The sequence below is a fragment of the Podarcis melisellensis genome, assembly GCF_964234715.1.
Source record: "Podarcis melisellensis genome assembly, chromosome: 2".
Lineage (NCBI taxonomy): Eukaryota > Metazoa > Chordata > Lepidosauria > Squamata > Lacertidae > Podarcis > Podarcis melisellensis.
In genome coordinates, this window is record NC_138529.1 from 79,088,083 (window position 1) to 79,116,066 (window position 27,984).

Below are 27,984 nucleotides of genomic sequence, written 5' to 3' on the forward strand. Positions count from 1 at the left end.
CTGGGTGCCAAATGGTTACAGTCGCCACAACAGCATGTCTATTTGCCAGATGGTTGGACCAGAAGACCCTTGGAGTCACTTCCATTGCTGCAATTCTATGTTTCTATGATCTCAACTACTCTGCTTGACTGTAGCTTGCTCTTACAATGATTCATTTGTCCCAGTATGCAAGAAGGAGAAACACACGAAGTGCAAATGGAAATGGTATTGGTATTAACTATGGACTAAGACAGAGGTTTTTAAATTTTGGTCTGTGAGTTCCATTTGTGGAAAAGCTGCAGCACACTCAAAATATATCTGTACTCCCCCTGCACTTACTTTCCTTGATGCGATGATGCCCAGCAAAGGGTCCATGATTCACACAGCAGCACAAGAAGTGCATCTTTTGTTGTGCGTGAGTCTGCTGGCTCGATGGAGCTGTCAGCTGCCAATCTGGCACCCAGGAATCTCTACCTAGTTGCAATTGGACCAGCACCAGTAGCAAAATGCACCAGGCACCTGGCACCTGGGGAATTTCGAGCACTGTAGGGGGGGATACAAATTTAACAAAAGCTGTTCCCCATCCCTGAGTTATGGCAAGATGGCTTAGCTTTAGATCCCAACCCCAGCTTTCAGCATGCAAGTGAACAGTTTTGAACTCGATCCTAATCAGCTACTCTGAAGTAAATGTTGAAATCAATGAACCTCACATTTGAGCTCTGAGTTAATGGTGCCAGCATTTATAAATAATTTACAAAACAGTCTTGTTCAGACTACAGTCTTATTTTCTATAAGCTTTACAAGTTGATAAAGGGCTGTAACGTGGGGCCAGTATATTTAAGTTGCTTATGTCATCTAGACCTTTATCAGGTGGACTAGCTCAAATCAAGTTTACAACAACCAAGCTATTTAAGGTGATGCCATTTTCATTAATCTATTAATATTACAAAACTTTACTTCCAAAGATTTGTAACTAGCTTTTAAAATGTGCACTGTAAATGGGAACTGGGCCTTTACTGTAGCAGCTGTTCTTGTGATTACATTATTACTTCTTTTAGCCATTATACATGGAAGATGGAAGATAGCTGTAAAATTGAATTCCTATTATGCATACAAAGTTAGCATTTGTTTGCCAGGAATATTGTGCAGCTGCAGTTTAAGATATAAGGTACATCCCTACATTCCATTGAAAACAGAGTCTCACATTTCATCAGTTTCAAAAGAAAACGTTTCCATCCTTTACAGTCGTGGGAAATATGTTAAAACAGAGTTGTCAGACAAAAGAAGCCAAACAGCAAAGTTAGTAACAGTGCAAGATTGTCACATTTATAATTCTGAAATGCTGATCAGGGGTTTTAGACATTGCAGGTTTGCTCATAACATCCCAAAAATTAGCCCCCAAGATGTTATATTTTGCCAAAAGAGGGACTTGAACTGTGCTTACATTATGATTCCTGGAAACCAACTGTTTCCTATAGGGTATTTTATCATTGTGTATTTTATTGCCTTTTTAGGAATTATACCAAAGTGGAGCAGCATGCCTGCTACACGGACAAATGAACAGAATACAATGCAATACAAAAGACTGCGGGGAAAAAATAGAAGCCTAAACTATACTATGAATGGTTTGTTGAGCAAGGAACAATTGCCCTATAGGTTCTGCATATGTTCTTAAAGAACACAGGGCCAAGTTGTCCGTGGCTTTGAAGTTCAAAAACATCAGCAGCTATTCCCTAGAAAACAATGGGGAGCTGGTATAAACTGAAACGCTAGCATAATATGGTGCTAGTATGTAACCCTGTCGGGAGATGGCCATCACATTCTGCACAAAATGAACCTCTCAAACAGTCATGGAAGATGTAAGTCTTTAAAGTGTAAGTCCCACTTTAAGGTTGCAAAGGTGGTCTACACAGCTGACTTGTAAAGGAGAGGCTGCAGCCTTTTTAGCAGGTGGAATGGGGGAAAGCCCGTCTGGCCACTGTAAAACCAGCATTCAAGCACTGCAGTTAATGTAGAAATGCCTCAGTGCTGTGACCCTGAATGATGCAAGAAAGCCAAAAGTTCATAACCAGAATTCAAATCCCATAAGTCGTAACTTAAGCTTTTCAACTTCAATCATCTCGGCTGCATCCTGCCTCCAACAAAACTGTACACTAGGTAACCCAGAAGTTGCTAACTTATTCCATGAGCACAGTGGTGCCCTTAAGGTCAGGTCTTCCGCTGGAACCCATGAAGTCTCTGCCATCATCACCCTCCCCACATGAAAATCATTGCTCACTCACTGCTCCCTTGGTCATGAAATGGTGAGGGTGGTTGCCTTTTTTTCCCTTGAAAAGTATAGATAGCTGAATGCCAAAGTTGGAAGAGGGACACTCTTTCCCACATTCTGACTATGTACACATTAGCTCAAAACATAGTGGGGGACATCCACATACACATACCCGCCATGAATTTCAAGTGCATTAGCACTTGCTGTACACACCAGAGAGGGAGCAGGGGTGTCTTCACCCAATGATGTTTCCACTGCCCATTATCTGCAACTCCCCCCCCAAAAAAACTATTCAAAAAAAGCTGTTATCCGTGCATGTACAAAGGCTGTCTGAACTGTACACATTGCATTTTCAAATTGAATGGAAGGTGGCTTAAAGGAATACAGTGGTACCTCTGGTTACGAACACTTCTGGTTATGAACACTTCGGGTTACGAACTCCGCTAACCCAGAAGTAGCTGCTCCTAATTGTGAACTTTGCCTCAGGATATGAATGGAAATCGCGCATCAGAGGCACGCACGCAGCGGGAGGCCCCATTAGCAAAAGCGCACCTCAGTATAAGAACAGTTTCAGCTTAAGAACGGACCTCCGGAACGAATTAAGTTTGTAACCAGAGGTACCACTGTACATCAAACAAAAATACTTATCAAGATTCTACAGGATACATATGGATTGTGGCAAATGTCATGTGTATTCAGCTTCTAACACCAGTGGTGGGGCACATGGGAGCCAAACAGTGATGAGTACTCAGTCCCTCTTTCTTTGTGGATTTCATGGCTCAGAGTAATTCTACTGAATCTGACTTTTACCCAGATACCAGACATATTTCAAATGGTGTGGGGTGTGAGCTGATGCAGGGGAAAGCAAAGAAAAGGGAATAGAGGAAATTTTGCCCACAGCACTTGCTCAAAAATCAATTTGTGACCCTCAGCCCTAAACAGGTTGGAAACCCCTGAGGTAACCTGTAGCAGTACCTGTAGAAAAAACGAAGGAGGGATAGAGTAGGTATCAGGTGCCACTGAACATTATGTCTGTCCTCTCACCTACTGGCCTTAAATACACATCAAACAGAATGGGGATACAAGATGGAATCATAATGGAACCCCAAATGCAATGATCAAGAGTGGCAAGGCAGGAGGGCCTCCTCCAATTGGCCTGCCTGCGATGAAGTGCCAGTTGGCTCCTCTGTTCCATGTTGATGACTGAAAAAAGGAACACAGATCCAAGTTAGGGTTTCTTTTTACTTTCTAAGCCTACCGTAAATCAGGATTGGGTAACCCGAGACCCAAATGCAGACTTACAGGCCTCTTTCTCCAGACCCTGATTCAATGGATGGCTGGAGAGGTGTGTATTCCTGTGTGTGTGTAGCCCCTTGACTTCTGCATGGCTGGGATGTAATCTACTATACAAACACTAGAGTTCCATGTGTTGCTCTGCCCATTTTTGCCTCAGGTCCTACCTACCTCAGTGACATAAAAACATAAGAGGAGTCCCAATGGATCAGACCACCAGGGTCCATCTAGTCCAGCAATTTGTTCTCAGCGGCCAACCCGATGCCTTACGGAAAGCCCATGAACTTTCTCCACACGATACATAATTTTATAGCTCTATCATGTCCCCCTCCCTTACTCACCTTTTTTTCCTATATTAAAAAAGCCCCAAAGGTTGTTCCCAAAATACAAGGCTGTCCCAACAGTCTTGGATTTTATACAGGGAACCATCAGCTGTTCTACATCATCCTCAAACCTTAAAAAGGCCCATTACATTACATTACATTACATTACATTACATTACATTACATTACAAGTGCAGACTTTTAGAGAGGCCGGGACAGGCCCCAATGACTGTGAACTGGCCACCTCTTTTCTTTTTGAAAGTGGTAGAGATATGCTGGACATTGAACTTCAACATGCATTCCAGAAATAGAAACTGTGGGAAATATGAGGTTTGCATGAACAGTTTCAAATGTTCTATAAATGTGTCTCATACAGTTTTCTTCGCTCTTTTAAAAATATGCTAGATACCTTAGTAAGCCAGTGGTTATGAACAGGAAAAGTTAAAATAGCATTACATTCACTGCAATACCTCAAACAGGTTTCTAAAAGGGCAACAAATATATGCTATACACACTAGGGGAGGAACAGCAGGTGCAAATCTGGGGCCTTGCATAGCCGAAAGACCCCCCAAGCTGGCTGTGTGGCTGTCCTTGTATGTTTTATGTTAATAGTTGTTTTCATTGTTGTTGTTGTTTTAAAAATATATTTTATGCACATAGAAACTAGCAACACCCTTAAGAGAGGAAATGGGTTCAGTTTCTACCTTAGCAATTCTAAGAGAATAACAGGTCCAAGCCTTTAAAGGTAACCCTAACCTCACAGGTCTGGTGAAATCTTTAGAACTAGCTTCAAGCACTCCTGGGATGTCTGAAGATGCAATATGCACTTGGTATACATTCCCACTGAACAAAAAATGAACGCAGCAGCTGTTCCAGTCTGCCAAATCTACCACACAATAATCTTGGCAGGCTAGATCAGCATTCAGTTGTTAACTTGGACTTGTATCCAGGCCCTCAACGAAGAAGTTGGTTTAATGTAAGAGGAAAGAAAGAAAATAGGAGCAGCACCCAAGATGTTTTGATCTGTTCACAGCATTGAAGTCTCTGTCCCAGAAAGCAAACAGATGGTAATAATTAATGAAGTGATAGAAAAAGAAAGGTGAACTTTTCATTAAGTATACAGAGCTTCTTTTACTGTGCTTAGCTTTGGTTACTCATGTCTTATAATATGTACTATTCTGGTTGTCCCACCTCAAACTGGACATTTATTATATTTATAACCCACCCTTTAAACCTTCAGTCTTCAACCTGAGGCCCAGGGCTGGGAAAGATCCAGCTGAAACCAACCACTGAAGGAATCCATGAATTATACAAAACAATGGTATAAAACATCTTCCTATGTTTTCTGTATCCTAAAGGCTTTTAGAGTGGCTAACCAATTAAAATAATCCATTAAAGCAACAATCTTCCTAACAAAAAAAAAGAACATTAAACAATCGGGCTAGACATTAAAAGCACACAAAGCCAGAGCCATAAGCTAGATATTGAACATCTTCACTGTTAGGAAGCATTTGGGGCTTTTAAGCTAAAACAAAGGTAGAGATGCTGTATTATAAACGTTGTGGAGAGACTGCACAGGCTTTTATAATACCAAGTCCATTGGCTCTGTTGAGACACCAGCAGCTGCCTTTGGCTCTCCTTCAGCTGTCACCTACTAGCAACCATTTCATCATCTCCATCAGATAGGCTGAGAGACCAACTCCTTTTGGCTCCTCCTCTCCCAGAACTGTTTCCTTCCCAGCTGGTTATAAGGACTCTGCAGCTGGTGCCTGATTTTGCTTTCCCCTTCTCCCTCTTTATTATGTTCTCCTTTTATGCCTCTCTCTCTTTCTAATTGTAAATCTGAAAACGGGGGCTGTCTTGTTTTTATTCACCTGGAAGCTGCTCTGGAAGCCCTTTCTGTTGAAGAACAGAGTCAGAATGATTTAAATAAATAAATGAATCACCCAGTGGAACTGAGAGGCAGCGGGTTCAACACAGAAAAGCCAAAAAGTAGCACTTATTTACACAATGGATCTGGCTTAATGAAATCTGCCACCGCAAGGTGCTGTGACAGACACTAGCTTAAATTCATTTATCAAAAAGGAGTAAACCACTCAATGGAGAGTAGCTCCATGTTGAAAACCAGTATACCTGACAGTCAAGTGCTAATGCAAAAAGGGGTTGGCACTTGGCATCATGCGTTACACTGAGAACTTTCCAAGTATCTGTGGCAAGCTACTACTGGAAGGAAGACTACAAGACTAGTCTTAACCAACATTGAATTCTTAACCATCAAGAAGGGGTCTCCCAGTATTGTTGTTTGAAAAATGTCACGAACAAACTAACCACAGGTACAATCACGATTAAGATGCACATCAATCCAATCCTTTCTAATCACACCCAGAAAGGAGGTCATGTGCCAAAATATATAAACCCCTGTCCTCTCCCTTTCTTCAACCTTCCACATTTTTCAGCAAGGTGTTTCCCTCCAAGGCCGAGCCAGAACAAACCATTTGGCGTCTACTGAGTGAAACGTGGGCCGCCGGATTTATTAGCAGGCAATCCAGGCTGGTTTCAAGGAAAACGCAGGTCTGGGCAGTCGGCTGATATTAAGACTTCCAGCGAAACCTTGCATGTTGGAAGTTTTAAAAAGAAAACCCATTCACTCCAGCACATTCCGCCGCCAGACAGCCAGCTCCCCCCTCGGTCAAACCTTGAGGAAAGTCTTGAAGGAGGGGGGCAGACAGAGAACAATGCAGGACTCTGGCTTCCGTGCAGTGAGATTTGGCAGTCCCAAGCCAACTTGCACGGAAAGTTTTTCCCGAGGCGCAGGGAGATGAGAAGCACATGCAAGCAGGGAGCCTTGGAAAAGGGGCAAGACAGAGAGAGAGAGAGATTTAGCAACTCGCTGCCCGAGTAGCAAAAGCTGCCACCCCAAGCTCACCTTCTGGCTCCATCTCCGTTTTCAGCCCCTCAGGAGACGCGCCTCGGCAGCTTTGGACGGGCCCTGAGGCGCACGGCTGGGCTGCGCAACGGCGAAGGAGGCGCCCTCAGAAGGGGACGCGGGGAGCTGCTCGCCGTCTCTCCCGCGCGCGCTTTCTTTCCGGCGCCTGCATCTCGCCTTGTGGCACCGGCCGGGAGGAGGAGGAGGAGGAGGGCGGCGGAGGCGCGCGCCTCCCGACAGGGCTGCCCGCCACCGCGGTCCCCACGGCTCTCGCCGCACACAGGCGCCCGCCTCGCCTTCCACACCCCCTCGCCGCCGCCGCGAGCCAGGCTCGTGCGCTGCCCCGGTTGGGGGCCGGTCGACGAAGGCGTGCGGGCCGGGCGGGGAGGAACGTGCCCAGCCTGCCAAGGCGCCAGGTGCAGCCGCAGCACAGAGGCTGGCGGGAGCGGGGAAAGGGGGTGGGCGCCTTTTGGGTTCAGGTTTCTTCCACTCCCCGCTCGCATCCCACAGCCGGGAAGAGCGAGAAGCCTCTTCTGGCCTCCTCGCTAAAAGTCGGGGGGATTGTGGGTAAAAAGAAGGCCTGAGCTGCCTGGGGGGGGGGGGGGTCCCAACCTAGAGAAAAGTTTCGCCTTTGGTCTTTTGTTGGAGGGCAAAGAGTAGCCGCTCCGAAGCCTGGTGCAGCAAAAGCAACAAGGGTCTTGTGGTAAGACTCTCTTGTTCTTTTAAGATAAAACAAGAAATATTCCTCAGTGTTCTGCACTCTTGGAGTAACCTGGGGGAGGGAGTCTTACTGCCAGGTCTTCTGCCAAGATGCCTGCCTATGAGAGGTGAAGGAAAGTGATAACACCTGGCAAATATTTGAGGAATGGGTGCCCAGGGCAGGGCCAAACCAATCATTATTTTATATTGTTTACTTATTTACAGTGGTGCCTCTGGATGCGAACAGGATCCGTTCCGGAGCCCTGTTCGCATCCAGAAGCGAATGCAACCCGCGGGTCGCAATTTGCTGCTTCTGTGCATGCGCGTGACGTCATTTTTGACCATTTGCGCATGCGCGAGCGGCGAAACCCGGAAGTAACGCGCTCCGTTACTTCCAGGTTGCCGCAGCGCGCAACCCGAAAATACTTATCCCGAAGCTACTTCAACCCGAGGTATGACTGTATTCGAATGTGCTCATCATTGTCTGCACAATCCCAGAACAAGAAGCACTAAAACAATGCACATTAGTTCATTTAAATCCAGCTTAATGTGTAAACAGTCAATGCCCTAACAACATAAATACATCAGCTGAGCAAGGGCGCCATTCGGATAAGCAGCATTGACTGAAGATTGAACTGACCGTCACTTTCTGTAGGGATGCCATATTTCAAACAGTGAAAATCTGAGCAGAAAAGTTGTTGAGCTATTTTTATTGAACAACAGCACTGTTGGCATGGACTGCGATACATCCGATTTTTCCTGGACATTTTATCGATTTCCACCCGGACACTGCTGCTGACGTATGGGCAACCCTACCTTCTGAAATGAGGAGGAGGTGCCCCGTGACATCTCTGTGACTTGGTGATGGTGCTGATGGGTACTAGATGCACCCTGAAAATTATTTCCCACTACCACTTTTAATTTCCTAGCTTTCAGTCACAGTACGTTAAGGTATGTATATACAACTGGCAGCAATGCAACTGCTAGCACATTTGCAAAGCCAAGCAGTGTCCAGTATAATTTCAAATTGGATGGGAGACTGTGTGTTGTGATTCTTGCATTGCAGTGGATTAGACTAGACACAGCTGTACAGCTGCAAATAAAACATTTTAAGTGTATTTTAAGTGCAATATACAATGTGACACTAGATGGCGATGGTAAGCTTTATGGAAAATTCAATGTATTTTTAAAAACACTTTTTAAAAAAAGCATTTTCGGAACTTTATTTATATGTATGTAGATTCTACCTAGATGACCCTCAGGGTCCCTTCCAACTCTACAATTCTATTATTCGAACATGGATTTAAGTATGCTACCCTAAAATAGTCCTCGCCATCACTTTGCTTCCTCAAATTGTCTTGCTCTGGCATCCTAGTGTATATCTGTACAGTGGTACCTTGGGTTACATACGCTTCAGGTTACATACGCTTCAGGTTACAGACTCCGCTAACCCAGAAATAGTACCTCGGGTTAAGAACTTTGCTTCAGGATGAGAACAGAAATTGTGCTCCGGCGGCAGCAGGAGGCCCCATTAGCTAAAGTGGTGCTTCAGGTTAAGAACAGTTTCAGGTTAAGAACAGACCTCCGGAACGAATTAAGTACTTAACCCGAGGTACCACTGTACTAGAAAAGAAAGAGGGATATCTGATCCTAAGCAATGGGGTCACATGTAAAGCACATGACACCCGGACTTCCGGTCTAGCGAGACTCTGAGCCAGGCGGGGATCTCTTCGTTGCGGAGGATCCCGAACTCTCCGGGGGAAAATAGGGGTGTCGCAGGGCGCAGCGAACCCCTGAAAAGTATCTGCAGGACGATACGGATACAGAGGTTCCCGTGGAGCCGAAACACTGATCCCCGGCCGTCAGGTAACTCCGTTTTGGAGCGAAGAGCACGGCGGGGGGGGAAGCGGGCTGAGGGAAGCCATAACTGCCTCTGGGGAGCGAAGCCCCGAGCCTGGAGGAGGAACGCTAGATTCTCAGATAAAAGGACAATTTCGAATTAAAGAAGGAGGCTGTACAAGTTTGATTAAGCTAAAATTCGAGTTGGAAAAGAAGAATTTAAGAGAGCTTAACTTCCACCCGAGATCGCATTAGACGCAGAGCGCTAAGCAAAGCGGAAAAAAACGTACGAGTCGCTAGCGGACAGAACTCTCTCTCCCTGAAAACTTTCTAAAGTGCTGGATATTAAGTAGCAGGGGAGGAAGGCAAGGGGAGAGCTAAAAGAAACAATATAATCTCTGGACGGACTTTGTCCCTGTTTCCCCAGCCTGTGACAAGGTAGAAGGAAAGAAAGGATAGTGCGATCTTTTGAAAGTACTGCGTGAGAGAAGATAAGAGAAATAAGAGACGCCATTATTTTCCCCACGGTCAGCACGTACCAGGAGAAGGAGGAGGGGATAAGAGGGGGAGTGCATGACAGGGGGTTTACTACCCAGCAGAGACGTGGACAAAACAAAATATACTAAAGGTTCCTCCCTATCTCCCTCTCAGAGAGAAAATCCTTATTAGAACACAGCGGAGATTTGAGATTTGGGGTGCTCTCCTCTTCTTTTGCCCTTTCAAGACACTCACTCCCCCCTGGCTAGCAGGATTAACAGCGCCCTTGCGGTAGAAGAGGAAGCTGCAACACAATATACTATTGTAATATATCACTACTTTATTTATTCTTCCTACCCACCCGACTCATCGGAACTGGGTTGGAAGCGAAAAACAGAGCGCTGTCTAAGGGGCTTCCGGAGCCTCTGGAAAGTGATTTCAATCGCGGCCAAAAGGAGTTAGCCCAATTGAGGGCAAGAAGATAAAACAGGATTGGAAGACAGTGAAAGGGGGATTAGCCCAATTGGGGGCAAGAAGACTCAGAAAGAAAGAAAAGGGAACTGGGGTATCAAATTTTGGAAGTGAAGTTTGAATCCTCATATTTAACGGATTAGCCTAATTGGTGGCAAGAAGTAAGAAGACTAAAATCGGACCAAATTCGCAAAGACTGCAAACTTAAGGAGACAGTGGGAACTGGAATATAGACTTCCTCATTCTTTTTCTAAATTGAGTTTTCTGTTGGGGGAGGGGGGAGGTGGTTCTCCGGGAAGTGGGAAGAAGGGAAAAACGGTATACTGGGTTTAATTTAAACGGTTCAGCGGAATCAGACCAAAATCTCACAATGTCATACACGCAGAAAAAGGTAGGGGAGGGGGGGACCCCAACTGAAAGAAAGGGGTCCAAACAAGAATCTGATTTCAGAGCAGAAATATTAAAAATGTTCAGTGAAATTAGACAGAGTGAAAAGAACTTAGAATCAAAAATTGAACAGGTAGACGCAAGAATTGGAAAAATGGATAAGAAAATAGATGAGACAGTAAGAGAACTCAAAGGGCAAATTAAGGAAGTATCTAAAAGAACCCAAGCATTAGAAGAGGGGATGAAAAAGATAAAAACGGAAATAAGAGAATTAAAGCGAGAAGAAGATAAAACTAAGATGGGACTCCAGGAGACCAACAAAACCCAAGAAGAAGTGTGGGATGCCATCTCTATGAGTGAGCTTCGACAACGGGAAGCAAATCTGAGGATGAGAGGGATACCAGAAACGCAGAATGAGAATATCAGACAAAAGTTAATAGTAGAGCTGGCGCGGTGGCTGGAACTCCAGGAAGGTGAAGTAGCAAATATGATATCGAACGTCTTCAGAATGAGGGTTAAAACAAACAAAGCGAAGAAATATCCAGGAGACTGCCTCATAATTTTCAAAGATAGGGACATGAGAAATTTGGTCCTTCAAAAAAATAGAGAAAAAAGGCTAATTATAGACGGTAGCTACACAATCATTTTCAAGGACATTCCAATTAGATTATTGAAACGGAGAGACCCCTATAAAGCAATAGTCCAAACTCTCAAAAAGAATAATATAGAATTTAAATGGGAGTTCCCCGAGGGGATCTCCTTTTTTTACAAGAGCAAAAGGCACAGACTGACCAATCCGCAAGAGATAAGTAAATTTCAAAGGAAATACAAAGAGCTGACGGCAGAAGAGGAGGAAGAGGATAAGGGCGCATCAGGAGGAGAAGAGACAAAGAGGAAAAACAGCCAGAGAGACGAGGAACAGGAGGAAGAAGAGGCGAGAGAGGAAGAGGAGGAAGAAGAGGAGGAAGGCATCTAAATACATTTAAGTAAAATAATATGGCTTTAAAAATCTGGAACTGGAATGTGAATGGCTTGAATGAAAAGAAAAAACGCAACAAGGTGGAACAATTTTTAAAGAAGAAAAACTTAGACATAATTTGTCTACAAGAGACCCACATCGCAAGGGGTCACAGAAGGATCCTGATTAATAAGAGATTAGGCAATGAATTTATATCCTCAGATAAAAAGAAGAAGAGAGGAGTGGTAATGTACGTCAAAAGCAAAATAGAAGCCCAACAAATATTCAAAGACGATGAAGGAAGAATGATGGCAATTCAGATCAATTGGCAAGGTGAAAAAATAATAGTGGTCGGGATCTATGCGCCAAATGATAATAAATCCGAATTTTACAAAAAATTGGAGGACAAACTATTAGAATTTGCAGACCAAAAGATAGTTTTGATGGGAGATATGAACGGGGTGGTCTCCTTAGAAATGGATAGACTAAGGAATAACAGCTCAAAAGAAGGGAAGTTACCTAAGTCTTTTTTTGAAATGATAAAGAGCTGTAATCTAATAGACATCTGGAGGCTGAGATACCCACTAAGAAAAGAATTCACATTCTACTCCGACCCAAATGAATCTATGTCCAGAATTGACCAAATTTGGATATCAAATGAGCTGGCACCGAGAATATCCCAGGTAGAAATTCAACCAAGAGTAATCTCAGATCACAGTCCTTTGGAAATAGAAATCAAGAGTTTGGAAGAAAGATCGTTTAGATGGAAAATGAGCGACTACTTATTGGATGATCAAAAGGTAATTGAAGAGGCGAAGAAGAAATTGAAAGAATATTTTGAAGATAATTGGGACAAAGGAACGAAGAAGAGTGTGGTCTGGGACGCAGGCAAGGCGGTGATGAGGGGGTACTTTATCCAACAGAACTCGATTAAAAGAAAGAATAGAGAAAAGGAAAAGAAGGAACTATTAAGACAAATTATGGAAAACGAACAGAAACTGATAAAAGAGCCAAATAATGCCAGAATCAAACAAAGTATTAAAGTGTTGCAAAAGGAGTTCGAAATGATGATAAACAAAGAAGTTGAATGGAATATTAAAAGATTAAGACAAAAGAATTTTGAATTTGCAAATAAAGCAGGGAAGTGGCTGGCATGGCAGACTAAGGAAAGAAAAGAGCGAAATACAATAAACAAAATAGAGGTGGGTGGAGAGGAGATAACCAACCCTAAGGGGATTAGGAAAGGATTTTTGGATTTCTACAAACAACTGTATAGAAGGAAAGAAAAGAACAACACAAGGAAAATAGAAAGATATTTAAAAGAGAAAGAAGTACAGAAGATTCCAACAGAGGCACAAGAGAGACTGAACACCCCAATAAGATTGGAAGAGATAAAAGAGGCAATCAAAAAACTGAAAAATGGAAAAGCCCCGGGACCAGATGGCTTTACAGCAAGGTACTATAAAGAACTAGAGACAACTCTGATACAACCAATGAAAGAAGTGATGAATATGATTTTGAAGGAGAAAGAGATTCCGGAGACGTGGAGAGAAGCACTCATAACATTTATTCCAAAAGACGATGCAGATCTGACGCAAGTCAGAAATTATAGGCCAATCTCCCTATTGAATACGGATTATAAAATCTTCGCAGGGATACTGGCAGAAAGGCTGAAAAAGGTTTTACAAGGAATTATACATGAAGATCAGGCAGGCTTCCTTCCCGGCAGACAGATGAGAGACAATGTGAGAAATATTGTAAATATTATAGAATATCTGTCTGCTAGGAATGAGAAGCAGGCAATGCTAATGTTTGTGGATGCTGAAAAAGCATTTGATAATGTATCATGGGACTTTCTGCTGAAAAACATCGAACAGAGGGATATGGGCAACGATTTTTTCAACGGAGTAAAGGCGATATACACGGAGCAAAGAGCCAGATTGATAGTAAATAGTGTGATTTCAGAAGAAATAAAAATCTCAAAAGGCACTAGACAAGGCTGTCCACTGTCCCCATTGATATTCATCATGGTTCTGGAGGTGTTACTAGACTCAATAAGGAAAAAAGAAAGAATAAAAGGGGTGGCGGTAGGAAAAGACCAACATAAAGTAAGAGCCTTCGCAGATGACTTGGTGCTGACGGCTGAAGATCCGCTGGAGTCAGCTACAGAAATATTGGATGAAATTGAGAAATTTGGAGAGGTAGCGGGGTTCATAATAAATAGGAAGAAAACAAAAATCATGGTTAAAAATATGGAGAAATCAGCGACGGAAGAATTGCAGCAACAAACAGGAATTGAAATCGTCAAAAAAGTGAAATACTTAGGAATTTGGCTGACCCCAAAAAATATCGACCTATACCAGAATAACTATACACCGACATGGAATAAAATTAAGAAGGACTTGATAATATGGAATAGACTAAAATTATCCATTTGGGGCAGAATTTCTCTAATTAAGATGTCAGTATTGCCCAAAATGTTATTCCTATTCCAAATGCTACCGATCTTAAAAGGAACGTTGATTTTTAAAGAATGGCAGAGGTTGATCGCAAGATATGTTTGGCAGGGGAAAAAACCAAGAATTAAACATAAATTATTGATAGATGCAAAGGAAAGGGGGGGTTTTGCCCTGCCCGACTTAAAGATATATTATGAGTCAGCATGCTTATGTTGGCTGAAAGAATGGATCAACCTGAAAAACACAAAGCTGTTAGATCTGGAAGGATTCGATAATAGAGCTGGATGGCACGCCCATTTATGGAAGGAGAAGAAAAAGGGTTATAAATCATTTGAAAACCATATCTTTCGGAGAGCCTTGCTGGAGGTATGGGATAGATATAAAAACATTCTGGAAGTCGGAGTCCCACATTGGCTGTCCCCATTAGAGGTGTTGGCAGTTAAAAAAGTTAATATGAGAGACAACTGGGCGACTTATGGAGAATTGGTGAGGAAGGAAGGGGGAAAATGGAGGATAAAACCATACGAGGAAATAAAAGGGCAGGTTTATGATTGGCTACACTACCTCCAAATAAACGAAATGTTTAAGAGGGATGAAAAAGAAAAAGGGTATAGAGAAAGAGAATCCAAATTTCAAATAGAAATAGTGAATAACAACCATAAGGTGATTTCAAAAATGTATAAAATCTTGTTAGAATGGTATACGATGGATGAGGGGGTGAAAGATACGATGATTCAATGGGCCAGAGATTTGGGACAAAACATAGAAATAGATGATTGGTACAAAATATGGAACGAAAACATAAAATTTACAGCCTGTGTCTCCCTAAAAGAGAACTCAATGAAGATGGTGTATAGATGGTACCTGACGCCAGTAAGATTAGCTAGAATGTATAAAATCAGTAATAAATGTTGGAGGTGTGGAGAGAAGGAGGGTACATTCATGCACATGTGGTGGGAGTGCAGCAAAATAAGGGAATTTTGGGGGACTATACACAGTGAACTGAAGAAAATATTAGGATATAATTTTGTTAAAAAACCAGAAATTTTTCTATTAGGAATAACAAGAAGGGATATAATAAGGAAAGACTGTAAATTTTTTCAATATGCTATTACGGCGGCAAGGATGCTGGTGGCCCAGAATTGGAAAGGAAAAGAGGTCCCGACTCTGGAAGACTGGAGGGCTAAACTTATGGATTACGCAGAATTGGACAAATTAACAGGCAAAATAAGATATCAAAAAGATCAGAAATTTTTGGAAAACTGGGGGAAATTTACGGATTATTTGGAAATCGTATGTGAGGAACAGACAACGTTAGTGTGTTTCAAAGAAGCTTTGTGAAAGAGTGAGGAACATTACGCAAAGAGAAACATAGAAAGAATTGTAACGTTTAATGGTAATGTTGAAGCTAAGAAATGTGTAGATAGGATAGAGGGTGCGAAAGATTGTCGGGAAAGTTGAGGGAGGTCTAAACAGAGAAGAGAGATGAGATGTAATGGGATACAAATAAGTTTTTCTTTTTTGTGTTGCTAAAATTCAATAAAAATATATGAAAAAAAAAAAGTAAAGCACATGACACCCTGCAAAGAATCCTGGGAACTGTAGTGAAGTGTTCTGGGAACTGTGGCTCTGTGAGAGGTAAACACAGTCCCCAGGATTCTTTGGGGGTAGCCAAGTGCTTTAAACGTACAGGTTGGATGTGACCCATAGCACTTGAACTCACACTTGTATCACCTTTGACTCCCTTGTCATCCAAGCGTTCCGCCACCTCCCTCGCCAGTCTCTTGCTGCCTACTAATATAATTAAAGTGGGTTTTTTATGCTTATCTTTTTTGTTTTTAGCCATGCACTCCTAGAATATTTCTTATGCATTCCTTCTCGTCTGCTTGCATTCCTTTTGCCAAAGTTTGTCTTCTCTTTTGTTCTCATTTGGACAAGACTTCCATTTTCTAAAGGGTGCCTTCTTGCCTCTAATAGGATGATAATGGAGAAACTCGTAGCAATTAATTAGATTAAAATTATGTGCCAGATTACAGAGAGACATGTTGGGTTGGATAAACCCGTTTGTTTGTTTGTTTGTTTGTTTGTTTGTTTGTTTGTTTGTTTAAAGCTTTTTTTTTTTACCCTGCTTTTTCGGCCAAAAAGGGTTGCAGTTCAGGTTACAAGACATAGGTTGTTACAAGCATAACAACGAAGGGGGGGGGAGTCCTTTGAGGGAGCAGATGGTCAAGAGGCAGAGCTGGAGGACTAAAGATGACAAGAAAGTGAGGTTTGGGTCATAAGAGTAGTAAGATGGTGTGGGGAGGACCAGAGCTTTGAAGGTAAGGACAAAGGATTTATGCTGGATCCAGGAGTGGACAGAAAGCTAGTGTTGGGATTTAAGGTTGGGTATCATGGTAACAGGGACACGGGTGGCGCTGTGAGTTAAACCACAGAGACTAGGACTTGCCGATCAGAAGGTTGGCGGTTCGAATACGCGCAACAGGGTGAGCTCCCGTTGCTCGGTCCCTGCTCCTGCCAACCTAGCAGTTTGAAAGCACGTCAAAGTGCAAGTAGATAAATAAGTACCTCCTGCAGGAAGGTAAATGGTGTTTCCGTGCGTTGCTCTGGTTCGCCAGAAGCGGCTTAGTCATGCTGGCCACATGACCCGGAAGCTGTATGCCAGCTCCCTCGGCCAACAAAGTGAGATGAGCGACGCAACCCCAGAGTCGGATCACAACTGGACCTAATGGTCAGGGGTCCCTTTACCTTTACCTTTATCATGGGAACAGAGCAACAAGGAAGGTGCATTATTTTGCCATGATATCTGCTGTTTTTTATGAGCAAATCCTTATACGGTGCTATTTTTCAAGAAAAAGAGGTGCCAGAACTCATTATGAACACCACCCTTGGTTTTTTTTTTTTACAATGGCAATAGGCACCCACCTGAGAGGAGGCAGAACTGAGTTCTGGCAAGTTCCGGCTGGGGGGTGGTGGAGCCCTGTGCTTATACATATGGGAATGACATAACAGCTTTGTAGGATCAGGCCAAAAGTGTATTTCCTGTGTTTGGTTTCTTGGAGAGGAGGAGGGGATGCTTATCAGTGTGGCCATACCATTAATTCTGGAAAGCCAGTGTGGAATTAAAACAAGACTTATGTATCTCATTCATGAAAGAACATGGTTGATGATCTTTCAGTGCTTGTGGTTTCCTTTAAGCTGCCACAGGAAACACTACAAAACCTGGGTGGGTAGGGGAGGAGGGGGAGGAGTTCAGCTCCAGTGCTCCTTAACTAATGTGGTTTGAATTTTATTTGCCTCCCAAGGCAAAATGTAAGACTCATCTATTACTCATTGCTGCCATCTAATATTCTGCAGTAGAGTTGACATTACAAATCACATCAGAAAAGAGAACCTGCCAGAATGACTAAAAATGTAGGTTATACTTAATAAATTGTCGTCTCTGGCAGCTAATGAAAATTCAAATAATCACGGAGAGGCAGTGTTATTACGATAGGGAAAAAGGACTTAAGCATTCATATACAACACCAACTATATATTTTATTAGTAAGCAGTGTCAAAATACCCTTTAGAAACTACACTTCATGGTACTTCCTGTGTATTAGGATTCCACATCTGTCATGTCGACCATTCTTTGGAGTATATTTCGTGCAGGTAGGCGTTACAAGTTTCTGTTATGATTTTCCACTTCTTCAGCAATGATTTGACAAAACAGCTCAGTCCTAATCATGTTTTGTCACTGAGTTAAGTGAGACATTTCCTGGTACTTACCATCTCGTAATTAGAGCTGGAGATAATAGAATCTGTGGTATGTGATACTTGATTTGAGGTTATCATTGTAAACGCAATATTTCCAGTAAATGAGGATAGCTGCTTTAGTTCAAATTTTATTTTTCAGTCTCCGGCGCAAAATGAAATATTTTAACGTGGAGCTTTTCTTCATTGTCTCCTTACACCGCAAGAGCAGCAACACACAAGGGGTAAGGAGGATCGGTTCAACTTGAATTTCTATAATCATTCATTTTTGCTGACCATAATGCATTGATATTGATCCAGAAGGAAAACATTTTGTGCACAGTTCTGTTCTTCCTGGTGGTGTGCTTTTCACATTACTGAAGATTCCCAAAATATGCTCATGATAAATAAATCTATACATATAAATTCCTCTGCATTTTATGAGTCATCAGAGACTATAAACCACAACATCTGAAAGTAGATAGTTTCTCCTGACACAATTTTCATTTAAGAGATATGTGTTTCATTCACTGCTGTATGAGGTAATCCTTAGGGTGACCCTCATGTGCTTTTGCCATCATATGATACTCTACTGAATGTACAAAGTGCTTCCTTTGTGCAACAGCTCCCTATTTATAAATGGCAGGATTTTAAATTAGAGCCCACTTCCTTAAACAAGAATTTTTCTCATGAAGATGAATTAAAATTGTTGTACACTGAATATTTATGAACTTTGCTACTGTAGTTCTTTGGACTAAGATCCTATCACATGTAAACAAACAGCAAAGCAGTGGATTACAATTATGCCACAAATGGGAAGCACAGTTACACTTACACCCAACTCTATGATGTTATTCTGGATGCAGAAAACCGAAATGTATACCAAGAAATGGCTTTCAGAGTGCAAGTTTATAATAACTCATTGTCAAGCAGACTATAGCTCAGGAAACAGATATGGCTGGGGCTAGAGGAATAGGCTGGAAAAAATACTACAGCAACTGCTTGCTATTAAGACTTCCTGGGTAAGAAGGAGATAAACACAGGTCCCCTGGATCAAGCAACACACACAGTTCTCTGCCCACAAAGCCGTCCTATTCATTCAAATGCAGAGAGATGGTTCACATGTCCACAATTCACACATATTTTTCGGCTACCTTTATTGGAATTCATGGAGCAGCTCACCTGTGCACAAGCTCCAAGGGTACATGAGCACATGCAACTAGATCAGTAGGGTGCACTTGTAGGAACTGCTGCCACAGTTCAAACATAATAGAAGGATAACAGGACAGTTAAGGCTCTGTTGCTGTGTGCAGCCTGATCCAATGAATGGCTTATTCTGATTCAGTCCCATTCAATGCAGTGGGATTTCAGCCTAATAGGGATGTTTGTCCTTAGCACAAGTATTATGTCTTTACTACAAACAGCAAGTGGCAACGTCTCAAAATTACCTAAACATTTTGATCTATAAAGCACTCAAATGCTCTGGTTTGTTTGTAAAATATTGTTTTGTTTTTATTTTGTTTTCAGGAAACAGCTGACTTGAGCAGGTTTTTTGTGTTAATAATGTTGTTCTTTGCCATAAGTTAATACTTCTGATGATGCCCTTCACAAATAGCCCATTTCAAGGAACTTGCTCGTGGCTCTTCTTGTGTATGCAACCGATTGTGTGTGTGTGTAAGGGTGTATACAATACTCAAAGAGAATAAAAGCTCCAAGCACTGTTTGAATCTCACAATGACTTCCTGAGGTAAATTAGGCAGAGAAAGCAGTTAATTAGCCTTAGGTCACATGGCAGGCTTCATATTTAAATTCAATAGTCTAGTCACTTCACACACTGTGGTCACACTGACATTGTTGCTGTTACTGCAAAACTCATTGCTGGATAGCAGGTTTTCAACCTTTTTGAGTCCACAGCTCCCTTGACCAACTACATTCTTTCTGCAGCATCCCTGTGAAGCTCAGGAACCTAGTTGTGTCACCCCTTGCCTGCAGACCTGCTTTTCAAACACAGTCCGTTGTGGAGTGTTCCCTCAGCCTCTTCTCCTCTCCCCTGGGCAACCGCAGCTGCCACCCCTGGTCTCTGAGCTGCCCCTCTGCCCCAAAGAGAGGTGCCTCCTCACACTGCCCCACAGGGGCCTGGGAAGCACCCCCTGGCCAGTCCCAGAGGCACCACTTGCCTGCGGAGCTTGTAGCCAGGGCTTCTGCAACGAACAGCTATGCAAGCCTTTGGGAGACAGAGACATGAGAGGGCATCAGAGAAGGGAGGGAAGGAATGAGGGACAGAGGTCAGTGTTGCCCGCGGTACCCCTGACCATCATTCAAGGCACCCCAGGGTGCCACAGCACACTGGTTGAAAACCACTGCTGTATAGTATCAGGCTTAGATCCAGTAGGAGACCAGCAGGGGGAGTACTTTTCTTCCTTACTGGAGCACTCACAGCCAGGCTAGTGGCATACGTTAGTAAGATTTCTATCACTGGAATATGAAAGGGGTGTTGCCTTTAGACATTCCTTAAGAGCATTGGGGTGTGCACCCATATATTTTTATTGATTATTTATTTCAACGAAGGAAGAAGGGAGTGGTGGTATCGGAAACAACAGGGCAAATAAATAAGGACAAGGAAGAGGCACAGAGGCAAAAAGCCAACATGACAACCTCAACAAAAGTGGTCAAGAATCCGAAAGAGATTTTTCCCACAGAGAAGAAGATCTGTGCCAAGTTGACCAGAGCAGGACAGATCGGGATGGCCAAGGGCTGGGTGACTCCTCTTTCTCCTTGTTTGCACACCACGCAAGCAGCCCCTCACTCCCATGGACCTCTCTGCAAAAGGTAGCCAGCAAAGCTCCAATGGAGACAGAGGCACGAGACAGTGACAGGCACAGGCAGAAGAAAAAGGCTGGAATGAATCCTGCAGAGGAGAAACTTCCTCTTCCTCCATTATTGCTGCTTCTGGAGCCAATCACCAGAGACAGATGCAGGCAGAAGCTGCAGATCTGTTCCAGCATTTTTATTTTTCCTGCAACCCTCTGCTTCCCTTAATCCCCCCTCCCCCTTAAACAAAGAAGGGGGTCTGCCTAAGCATTAGAGTGTGGCTGACACACCTCACGCGCACATCTATGCTTCAGAGTAATGTATGACTATACAATAAAGAACATACAGGGTGTGCTTTTCAGGGCTCCAGAAGGCCTTAAACAAGTGCTGTTCAGGCTACCCCAGAGGAGGGGAACTTTCCCTGCTACTCTGAGCAGCTTGCAGTCTTGCTGGCAAGTCTTGCACATTTTGGTGGGGTGTGAGATTGCTCCCTAACTCTAGAATTCCCTCTCTTTAGAGGCATGCATGGAGAAATTGTTGTTGTCCTCCACTACACACCTATCCAGCAACCACCAGGAAAGTTATCTTCCTCTGATGTTAATATATGGGCAGATGGATACAGGACAATGCATTCTCAAAAATATCATGCTTTCTCAAAAATGTATGAGAGACCTCTTTATCATGAAAATACTCTTGTTTACTGCACTTCTGTTGTTAACAAACCACTTTGATATTTATTTGTTTAAGCACTCCTGGACAATGCTAACCATTCTTGTATATGCAGTCCTTGCTGTCTCCTCCACCCCCTTATTTACCATCAAAGCAAATATTTGATCATCTATCACATCTGCTGCCTCTGCTCTTCAGAGCAACAGTGGCGAGCCAAGCAATTGGCTGCTTCAAGGCCAAAGGCAGGTGGTCACACAAATATAAATTTAGATTAGAGTGATGACCAATATAGATGGCAGCTGGTGATGCCTTCCTGCTGAACTACTGAGATTAAGAGGAGAAAAATACAGATGAGGTCTCCTCTTCCTTGCCATTACACACAGCACTAGCTCACACATTATGATGCTATAATTTCATGCTGATAACCATCCCTCATCGCTGAAATAACAGTAATAACAGTACAACCCAAAGCATTCTGACTGAGCCTCTCGGGCTTGCCAACCAGAAGGTTGGTGATTCAAATCCCTGTGACAGGGTGCTCTGTCCCAGCTCCTGCCAACCTAGCAGTTCGAAAGCACACCAGTGTGAGTAGATAAATAGGTACTGCTGTGGCGGGAAGGTAAATGGCATTTCTGTGTGCTCTGGTTTCCGTCATGGTGTTCTGTTGCACCAGAAGCAGTTTAGTCATGCTGGCCAAATGACATGGAAAGCTGTCTGTGGACAAACGTAGTCTCTCTCGGCCTGAAAGCAAAATGAGCGCCACGCCGGAATCGTGGAAGGAAGCTTTTATCACGTTGATACCAAAATCAGAAACTGAAAAGACACAACTTAAGAACTATCGCCCCATCTCCCTCTTAAATGTGGATTACAAAATATTTGCTGATGTTTTGGCAGGCAGACTCAAAAAAGTTCTGAATGAAGTAATTCACAAGGACCAGGCTGGCTTTCTCCCAGGTAGACATATGTTCGCAAACACAAGGAACATTATTGATATTTTGGAACTTTTGCAAACAGATATAAACACTAAAGCAGTGCTGATATTTATAGACGCGGAGAAGGCCTTTGATAACATCTCTTGGAAATTTATGAAGGGAAATTTAAAAGAAATGGGAGTGGGGCGGGGTTTTGAAAATGGGATTGATGCAATATATTCAGAACAAAAAGCTAAATTGATAGTTAACAATGTGGTAACGGAAGAATTTAAAATTGAAAAAGGAACACGACAAGGCTGCCCGATTTCCCCTCTGTTATTTATCTCAGTTCTGGAGGTGCTCTTGAATATGATTAGAGGTGACCAGTTGGTGAGGGGGATCCAGGTCGGAGCGAAACAATATAAACTGAAAGCTTTCGCAGATGACCTAGTTTTGACATTGCAGGAGCCAGAATCTAGTACGAAAAGAGTATTACAACTGATACATGACTTTGGTCAGGTTGCAGGATTTAAGCTAAACAAACAAAAAACGAAGGTGCTAGGGAAAAACATGACAGAAACAGTCAGAACGGTTTCAGAGAGAAACAGAATTATCACTGGTGAAAAGGGTAAAATACCTAGGGGTTAATATAACAGCCAAGAATCTGAGTCTATTCAAAGATAATTATGAAAAATGTTGGTCTGAAATTAAGAGAGACTTGGAAAGTTGGGCAAAGCTGAAGCTTTCTTTGTTAGGCCGAATTGCTGCAATTAAGATGAATGTGCTGCCAAAGATGTTGTTTTTGTTTCAAACATTGCAAATTGTGGACAAAACAGAGTGTTTCCGGAGGTGGCAGAGAGATATTTCCAAATTTGTCTGGCAGGGCAAAAAGCCCAGAATTAAGTTTAAGATATTAACAGATGCAAAGGAAAGAGGGGGCTTTGCCCTGCCAGACTTAAGGTTGTACTATGAAGCTGCAGCTCTCTGCTGGCTAAAAGATTGGCTACTTCTTGAGGACACTGATGTCTTAGATCTGGAAGGTTATAACAATGCGTTTGGTTGGCATGCATATTTGTGGTATGATAAAGTCAAGATCAATAAGGCCTTTAAGAACCATATTGTCAGAAAAGCAGTGTTTAATGTCTGGACAAAATATAAAGACTTACTGGAAAATAAAACACCAAGGTGGCTTTCACCTTTGGAAGCTAAGGCCCGAAAAAGAACCAATATGGAAGCCTATTGGCCAAAATATTGGGAACTGCTAGAAAAAGAAGGAGACAATTGGAAATTGCAGAGTATGGAGGAAATGAAGGATAAAGTGCGAGACTGGTTACACTACGCTCAGATTAAGGAAATTTTTAAAAGTGATAAAAAGTTAGGATTCCAGGTGGAGAAATCGAAGTTGGAAACAGAACTGTTAGAACCTAAGACTAAGGTACTTTCAAGAATGTATAACTTGCTGTTGAAATGGAATACACAAGACGAAATGGTTAAGTCGGCTATGATAAAATGGGCACAGGACATTGGGCATAACATTATGTTTGAGGACTGGGAAAGGTTGTGGACCACTGGGTTGAATTTTACTGCATGTAATGCTTTGAAAGAAAATGTAATGAAAATGATATACAGATGGTACATGACCCCAGTTAAACTTGCCAAAATATACCATTCGTCAGATAACAAATGTTGGAAATGTAAGGAAAGTGAAGGAACATTCTACCACCTCTGGTGGACCTGCCCTAAGGTGAAGGCCTTCTGGGAAATGATATATAATGAGTTGAAAAAGGTATTTAAGTATACCTTCACTAAGAAACCAGAGGCCTTCCTCCTGGGCATTGTCGACCAGAAGGTGTTAAAGAAAGATAGAACATTTTTCATGTATGCGACAACAGCAGCAAGGATACTACTTGCCAAGAATTGGAAAACTCAAGATCTACCCACACTGGAAGAATGGCAGATGCAACTGATGGACTATATGCAATTGGCGGAGATGACTGGCAGAATCCGAGACCTGGGAGAAGAAAGGATAGAAGAGGACTGGAAGAAATTTAAGACTTATTTACAAAAATATTGTGATTTAATGGAATGTTAAAAAAGATGCTTGGTTATAAATAATTGGCCATCACTAAAATAGATCAGGAAATGATGATAAGAGAGATTAAGAGAAACAAATTTGAAGGAGAATTAATTTATTGTATTTTATTGATACACAAGCTGGAAATAAGATGATAATTTGCTTGACAAAAATTTATTAATGATGTAAATGGGAGCGGGAGGCGTGAGGAAGTTCAAAGATGACATGAAACTTTGTTAAAACAAAACAATACTGTTTATTATTAATGTACTTTTTTTTTGTCTTTAAAAATCTTAATAAATATTTATTAAAAAAAAAAAAGAAAGCAAAATGAGCGCCACAACCCCATAGTCGCCTTTGACTAGACCTAACCATCCAGGGAGGGACGCGGGTGGCACTGTGGGTAAAACCTCAGCGCCTAGGACTTGCCAATCGCATGGTCGGCGGTTCGAATCCCCGCGGTGGGGTGAGCTCCCGTCTTTCGGTCCCAGCTCCTGTCAACCTAGCAGTTCAAAAGCACTCCTAAGTGCAAGTAGATAAATAGGGACCGCTTTATAGCGGGAAGGTAAACGGCGTTTCCGTGTGCTGCTCTGGTGCCGGTTCGCCAGAGCAGCTTCGTCACGCTGGCCACGTGACCCGGAAGTGTCTCCGGACAGTGCTGGCCCCCGGCCTCTTAAGTGAGATGGGCGCACAACCCTAGAGTCAGACACCACTGGCCTGTACGGGCAGGGATACCTTTACCTTTTTAACCATCCAGGGGTCCTTTAGCTTTAGCTTTTTTACACTCTAGTAAAAATGTTTAGGTTTCAGTGTAAACATCTTTAAAAAAAACACAACTGTGATCAGTAGCTAGTTTTTCTGGATGGCTACTATGAGAGGACAGAGTTCATAGACTTGCATCAAGTTCTGTTAGTATAGCTGCCAATTTCTTTTCTTTAACTCCAGGTAACAGGGAAGGAGGCAAAGATTCTCATATGGTCAGATTTGGCCTGAGACCTCCAGTTGACGACCCCTCCCTTAAATATTGTATACAAGGAATAAAGGATTTATGAGGTGAGCCCACACTGTAGCAATGAAGAACTTTTTACAGGCCTTCTGTTTGTTTGCTGTATCAGATTAACATATTTTAATAAAATAATATAAGTTGGGCAGATGAAGGAGAGTTCCTTTGTAGGCTTCCCACTGGAAAGCAGAAGCTTTGAAGCCCAGCTCTAGTTCATCAGCTGATGTTCCACACCCAGGAGGCAAGCAACACACACGCATGATATCCAGATATTTTATATAATTTAAGAAAGGCATAAATGCTGCCAGATACACTATTTGTTAGCTTGTCAATATTTATAGCAACTCACAGAAGCAGGGTAACTACTGTAGGCCACAGAAAAGACATACTTTCTTCCTTGGATTGTATACCCTAAATACATTGGGGAATAATATCCAATATCACCAAAATGGATTTCTGCTTATGCAGCAAGACTTCGCCTCTTCCTCTTCCCCCAAGCACCTTCCCAAGACACACACACAAAACGCACCAGTCTCTTTCAGAGGGTGCTCCCTTCTCCAGAGAATTCTGCTGGCTAACAGCTAGTGAACATTACACAAAAGCAAGTTTAAATTGAAAACAACACATGAAGAGCTGTGGCCCAGAACTTCAATAATACATTGTGGAACCAACATATATTTGTCTGATGCATGCAAGGGTCCATGCTTCGAAAAAATGCCTCACCCTTTAAAAACCAAAATCCCTGGTATTACCAGTTTAAGAAAGATGTGCATCTCAGAAGATTGCATGGTCCTATTGAAAAAAACCATACACAAATAACAACTTTTTTTTTGCAAAGGAAACATTTCTTCTGAGACACAGTGAAGGATGAGGGTGCAGTGAAGAGTCAAATGCCCCAAATAGAAGGGAATTTAATACAGCTGCTTGACATCTCCATCTACTTGCATTGATTGTTGTAAGACTATTTTGTGCAGTACTACCATCTAGTGGTCCCTTTGTAGCATGTCTTCTAATTATTTTTAATTCTTTAATTCATTGCATAGGAATGTTTCCTTGAATTCCTCGCTAGTATTAGAAAATACCTAGCAGTTTCTGCATGGAAGAGAGCTATCCACAGTTAAGTAGCTGTTCGCCCCCTTCTTTCCAATAGCAATCCTGTGCCATTAAACCATAGCAGCAGGAGGCCATAACCTAACCAGGGCAGCTTTTCTCAATACGGGCAGGGCTGCAGTGGAGAAAAAGGACAAACCAGGTCCTGAAGTCCTGCTAAGTAAAAGTGTTATTACTTACTTACATTAGCAACACCAGCACTCAAGGTATTGTGTGCTGCTGAGCTTAGTTGCTGCATTTTGGCCCTTCTGTGTCTCCTTCCTTGGTTCTGAATGATCCCCCTCATTTGCAACTAAAATCTGTATTATGCCTGCTTCCAGATTGGTACCACACTCCTGGCTGGCACGTAATTCAGATATTATTTTTGTTCTTTGCCCCCTGATACAGGGAGGTGTGTTCCTTGATAACCTTGCTTCCATGGCAAGTGTTCTGTGTGTTGTCCTCAACTCTCGGTCCTGTTCATCTCCCTCCAGCGACATGGTGCTACTATTGATGTTCTAGTCCCCGTTCTGTTGGGTTCTGTGTGTTCCTACCCAGGAGTTAAGATCTGTGGGTGAAGTCCCTTCTTACTCAGGGACTTGTGAGCAACTGTTCTCAGCTGCAGCACTTCTGCCCTCTTGACACATCCATTGATAATTAGACACCAGGTCCAAGTGCGGCTCATTACTCAAGCTTTTGATGCCTAACTTTGAGATATCACTGCCACACAACTTAAAAGTTGGGTATATGGAGTTCATGTATTTTCCCATTTTTATTGTATATGGTCATTTAATCAGTAGCTACTCTGAGATCTTTAGAATAAATACATTTAGAAACAGAAGAAAGGAACCCCCCGCTAAATGCTACATCATAACAATCCTGAATTCAAAGGCCAAATATTTGTCATCCATGTACTCAGTATGCTTTGTAAAAGAGAGAGTAAAGCAGAGAAAAGCTACTTGAGAATAATTGTCCAAGGGCAGTGATCAGAAAAGCACACCTCCTGATAGTCTATTTATAATTGCATTCAGATCCCCTACCTGCACTACATGTTAGGCAAGCACAAACGTTGACTGGTTTTAGGTGCTTGCTGAAGAACTGGGCTGCAATCTGACTAACTTCTGAGTAGACATGGTGAATATTGTAGTGTTCTGTGTTTTCTAAACATTCGCTGATGTAGTTACCTAGCTCACAGTATTTTAATTTTGTTACTGTGGATTTTCTGGTGGGGTGGTGTGTTCTTGTACAGCATGGTTCTTATTTAATTGTTGTAAACCACCTGGAGTTTTCCATGAAGGAGGATATATAAATATTTTTTTAAAAAAAATGAAATAAAAATAGTCCCAAGTTTGATAAGAGCAGCTCTACTTCTCCTTTTCACCGGCAGGTGTGACAGTGGATGTGCTGGACTGTTGTCTTGCCTCGTTAATGTACTGGATGAGAGGGCAGTGGTGTAGCGTGGGGGGTGCAGGGGGGGCCGGCCGCACCGGGCACAACATCTGGGGGTTAGGGTTAGGGGGCGCAAATCCACGGGTTAAAGGTAAAAGGTAAAGGTACCCCTGCCCGTACGGGCCAGTCTTGACAGACTCTGGGGTTGTGCGCCCATCTCACT

At 42.6% G+C, this 27,984-nt stretch overlaps 1 protein-coding gene and 1 long non-coding RNA gene across 3 annotated transcripts in view; one reads left to right on the forward strand and one right to left on the reverse strand.

The window, feature by feature from the left end:
• Positions 1 to 7,020, reverse strand: part of FGD3 (FYVE, RhoGEF and PH domain containing 3) — a 106,522-nt gene extending 99,502 nt beyond the window's left edge. The window contains exon 1 of the mRNA XM_081898309.1: positions 6,791 to 7,020. Coding sequence (XP_081754435.1) covers positions 6,791 to 6,803 — 13 coding nt within the window. The 5' untranslated portion in view covers positions 6,804 to 7,020. The remainder of the gene's footprint in view (positions 1 to 6,790) is intronic.
• A 762-nt stretch (positions 7,021 to 7,782) lies between these two features.
• On the forward strand, positions 7,783 to 27,818 carry LOC309362672. 2 transcript variants are annotated; one of them, XR_014165070.1, is made up of 5 exons: positions 7,783 to 7,941; positions 17,979 to 18,060; positions 25,226 to 25,333; positions 26,122 to 26,238; positions 27,760 to 27,818. It is a non-coding gene; the product is annotated as an uncharacterized lncRNA (long non-coding RNA). The 2 variants fall into 2 exon arrangements; XR_014165071.1 differs by lacking the exons at positions 7,783 to 7,941; positions 17,979 to 18,060 and having other exon boundaries at positions 25,068 to 25,333.
• Positions 27,819 to 27,984: the final 166 nt, after the last annotated feature.